Genomic DNA, 4,045 nt, shown 5'->3' on the forward strand with positions numbered 1-4,045 from the left:
GATGTATTTATCCTCTGCAGCAGAGGTAACTCTTGCTCTTCCTTTCCCGGGGGGGGTCCTCATGAGAGCCAGTCTCATCATAGCATTCGATGGTTTTTGCGACTGCACTTGAGGATACATTCAAAGTTCTTGACATTTTACGGATCGACTGACCTTCATTTCTTAAAGTGATGATGGACGGTCGTTTCTCTTTACTGGGTTGAGTCGTTCTTGCTATAATATGGATTAAAACAGCAGTCAAATAGGGCTTTCCACTAGGGGTGTTGAAAATAATCGTTTCTACGATGCATTGCGATGCAGACGTGGACGATTCGGTCTCGATGCAGTGACGGAAGATAACCGATTATTCACGTGGTAGATTTTCCGGCAGCAGCTGAACAATAAAGATTTTCAAAAAAATTAAAACGTCACGGTAGCAACGTAGCATTGCATTGTGGGTTACCGAGCTAGTGCAATAATGGAGGGAGTCAAAAGCAGTGCGCAAATAATAAAAAACGCTCCTAGTATTCTGAAAGCAGACATCTGGACCCATTATGGGTTTTATCAACTAAAAGGGAAAAATGAACTGGACAAGTCGCACGCTGTGTGTAAAGTGTGTCACACAAAAGTAAAATACCTTGGTGGCAATACCACTAATTTGAGGAACCACCTTAGCCGTTTTCACTGTGAGAAGCTAACGTCTGCCACCAAGAACAGCGGACCCAGCCCAGCGAAGAATTGATGAGGTGCTGTCAACTTTTCCGCCTAACTCTGAGAAAGCGAAGACAATCACCCAGTCGGTGGCAGCTTTCATAGCGAAGGACCTACGTCCTTATTCGGTCGTGGAAAACGCCGGTTTTCGCCACCTGTTAAAGACGCTGGAGCCACGGTATAAGCTCCCATCACGTAGCCACTTTACAGAAAATGTCATACCTGCACTCTACAATGGAACCAAAGCCCAGGTAATGGCATCAATGATCCAAGCTAAAAGAGTTGCCATAACATGTGATGCCTGGACTTCTGTCGCAACGGAGTCTTATTTAACAGTAACGGCACATTACATCAGCGAGGACTGGCAGTTTTTGTCGCATCTGCTGCAAACTAGAGCTGTTTACGAGTCTCACACAGGTGCGCATGTTGCGGAGCTACTGTCTCGTGTAGTGGAAGAATGGCAGCTATCAGACAAAGATGTAATGCTGGTGACAGACAACGCGTCTAATATGATCGTTGCAGCTGAATTAGGAAAATTCCCTCATGTGAAATGCTTCGCCCATACACTGAATCTTGCGTCCCAGCGGGCGCTTAAAGTGGCCACCCTCTCTAAGCTACTGGGTCGAGTCCGACGGATTGCAACATTCTTCCACCGCAGCACTACAGCGAACCACTATCTGAAAGAGAAACAGAAATGTCTGGGCCTGAAAAATCATAAGCTGATAACTGATGTTGCCACAAGGTGGAACAGTGCATACGACATGGTCGAGATGTTCTTGGAACAACAACCTGCAATATGTGCCACCTTGCTGTCTCCAGAGGTGAGAAAAGGACAGTCAGACCTCTGCACTCTTAACGAAACAGATGTGTCAAATGCAGAGGACGCTGTGAGTGCATTAAAGCCAATGAAGGATGGAACCACTCTGATGTCAGAAGAGAGCAATCCAACTGTGTCTCTCATTGCTCCAATAAATGCACAACTCCTCCAGAACATGACAGCCACCATTGGAGACTCAGCGATGATCCACGCGATCAAAAATGCCATCACAACAGATCTCCTGAAGAGGTACAACGGTGAGGCAGAAAAGAAGATCCTTCATACAGCCTCTGCCCTGGATCCCCGTTTTAAGGGACTGCCTTTTCTAACAGTGGAGGAGAGATTGGAGATCTACAGAGGAGTGACTGAGGAGGCTACATCCTTGGAGGTATTTTCACCATGTTTCATGTAAACTTATAAAATAAAAACAAACTTTACAATATTAATAATAGTAGCTACAATGAGTGAAAACGTTCTATAGTTAAAGTTAAGTTAAAGTTAAGTTAAAGCCTTTTATTGTCATTATACACAGAGTATAACGAGATTCAGAGTGCAACTCTGTCCCGGTGTGCAAAAAATACAGACAAATACATAACACTAAAAAACATGGCAATAGGACTAGGGTTGGGAACCGAAACTCGGTTCCAGATGAGAACCGATAAGAAAATGCCGGGTACCAGTACACAATACACCTTTTCGGTTCTGCTTAACGGTTCCTAAACGCGGTAGACCCTGTATTCCAGCGGGTCCGTCTGTACCGCAGCGACCCGGTGGAATACAGGGCGGACCTGGAGAATCACAGAACGGCCGGTCGTCAGCGGGCCGTTGACGGCCGGCTCGGTACGCTGATGGCCGGCACCGCCCTTAATTTTTTTAAACGGCATCATGTAAGTTGCGCTGACAGGCGACAGAGGTCCACAGTTGCCCCGCAGCGAGGCTCCCCCCGCCCTCCCGTAGACAGTTCACGAGCTCAGTCACTTCATAACACCAAAGATGGGTCGCGGTAAACGCTCTGAAGTGAGGCTCCACTACACTAAAAAATAAAATTGGGCACAGTGTTAATAGCTTGCCACAGGCATAGCTCAGTTAAAATAAAGCACAGCTATTGTGCAATACATTTGTATTGCATGTATATTTTTTATTTGTAACAATTTCAGTTAAAGCTGAAAAGAATAAAGATATTTTTGTTAACTAAACGTTTGACCTCTTTCTTTTACAATTTTGGAATCGAAACGGGGAATCGATAAGAACCGGAATTGATAAGCAGAATCGGAATCGGAATCGATACATTTCAAACGATACCCATCCCTAAATAGGACAGACAACATACAATCATACGGGGAATAATATAGTTAAAAATATTGATATCAAAAATAGTATATAAAGTGCATTTAAAATTGTGTGTATGTGTGAGAATGGTTACAGTTATTGCATTATGTGTGATGGTTGAGCAGTCTATAAGACTGAAGAATAGAATAGATGTGAGCTGTTGCATTGACTGAGAAAGTGCTAACTGCTATTTTAATGCTATTTTCTATTATTTTGTTCAAACATAGAATGAGAGGACACTCAGGAGGACAGAAGTGATTGACGGCCCTTCTGCTCCCAAAAGAAAGGCCTCATCATCATCACTTCTCGTGAGTTTGCTGGGACGGTCTTTCACTGACACTGAAGGTACAGCAGAACCCAAGACCCCCTATGCCATTGCTGAGGAGGAAATAGAGAGATACTGTAAAGCATCATCTCTCCCTCTGACTGAGGACCCTTTGAACTGGTGGCGTGTCCATGAGATCACATTTCCCCTCCTCTCACGGGTGTCAAAGCGATACTTGTGTATCCCAGGCACAAGTGTGTCTGCAGAGCGAGTTTTCTCCACTGCAGGAGATGTGGTCACCGCAAAAAGAAGCACTCTCGAACCAGAACATGTGGATCAACTAGTGTTCTTGCAGAAGAACCTACACATTCCCAAATGCTGAGCAGTGAGTCATGTTTTTATTGTTTGGCACATTCAGGAAGTGCCCTGTGCCCAGTGCTGCTATTTGAAAACATTGTTGTAGATTACAGCACTGCAGAATGTTTTGTTTTTGAGGATTTACCTTTTTTTACACTATAGGTAGGCCAGGCCTATACTATTTATTTCATTTCAATTTAATAAACATGTTGATATGACACACATGGTAGTTCAATGCTACCTGTTGTCACACTCATAATGATGTTTGGCACTTTTAGGAAGTGCCATGTTATAGAGCAGAAGACAAAGAAGTGGTTTGATCGATTTGTAATGTACTTTCTATAGAATAAAAAAAGTTCATATTTATCTGACTGATTGTATTCATTGATGAAAAAGTGTCCATACAGTAATATTGAAAATTGAGGATGCAACTCATTGTTATGCACCGAAATGCACCGGGATATCGAACCAAATCGAATCGTTGACAGGATAATCGTAATCGAATCGAATCGTGAGACCAGTGAAGATGCACAGCCCTACTTTCCACTGTGCACTAACTCTACCTCTGCACAACACAACTGATGGTC

At 43.7% G+C, this 4,045-nt stretch overlaps 1 protein-coding gene across 1 annotated transcript; it reads left to right on the forward strand.

The window, feature by feature from the left end:
* Nucleotides 1-1,359: 1,359 nt before the first annotated feature.
* On the forward strand, nt 1,360-3,824 carry LOC117559521 (zinc finger BED domain-containing protein 1-like). Its single transcript, XM_034236314.1, has 2 exons — nt 1,360-1,895; nt 3,064-3,824. The coding sequence occupies exons 1-2, from the start codon at nt 1,452-1,454 to the stop codon at nt 3,481-3,483; spliced, it is 864 nt and encodes a 287-aa protein (XP_034092205.1). The 5' UTR covers nt 1,360-1,451; the 3' UTR covers nt 3,484-3,824.
* Nucleotides 3,825-4,045: the final 221 nt, after the last annotated feature.

Source organism: Gymnodraco acuticeps, unplaced genomic scaffold (assembly GCF_902827175.1).
Source record: "Gymnodraco acuticeps unplaced genomic scaffold, fGymAcu1.1, whole genome shotgun sequence".
NCBI classification, from domain to species: Eukaryota; Metazoa; Chordata; class Actinopteri; order Perciformes; family Bathydraconidae; genus Gymnodraco; species Gymnodraco acuticeps.

Coding starts and splice junctions, on each gene's coding strand:
- LOC117559521 (XM_034236314.1), top strand. CDS start 1,452: ATGGTCGAGATGTTCTTGGAACAACAACCTGCAATATGTGCCACCTTG. Junction 1,896..3,063: donor AGGAGGCTACATCCTTGGAG/GTATTTTCACCA, acceptor GTTCAAACATAG/AATGAGAGGACACTCAGGAG.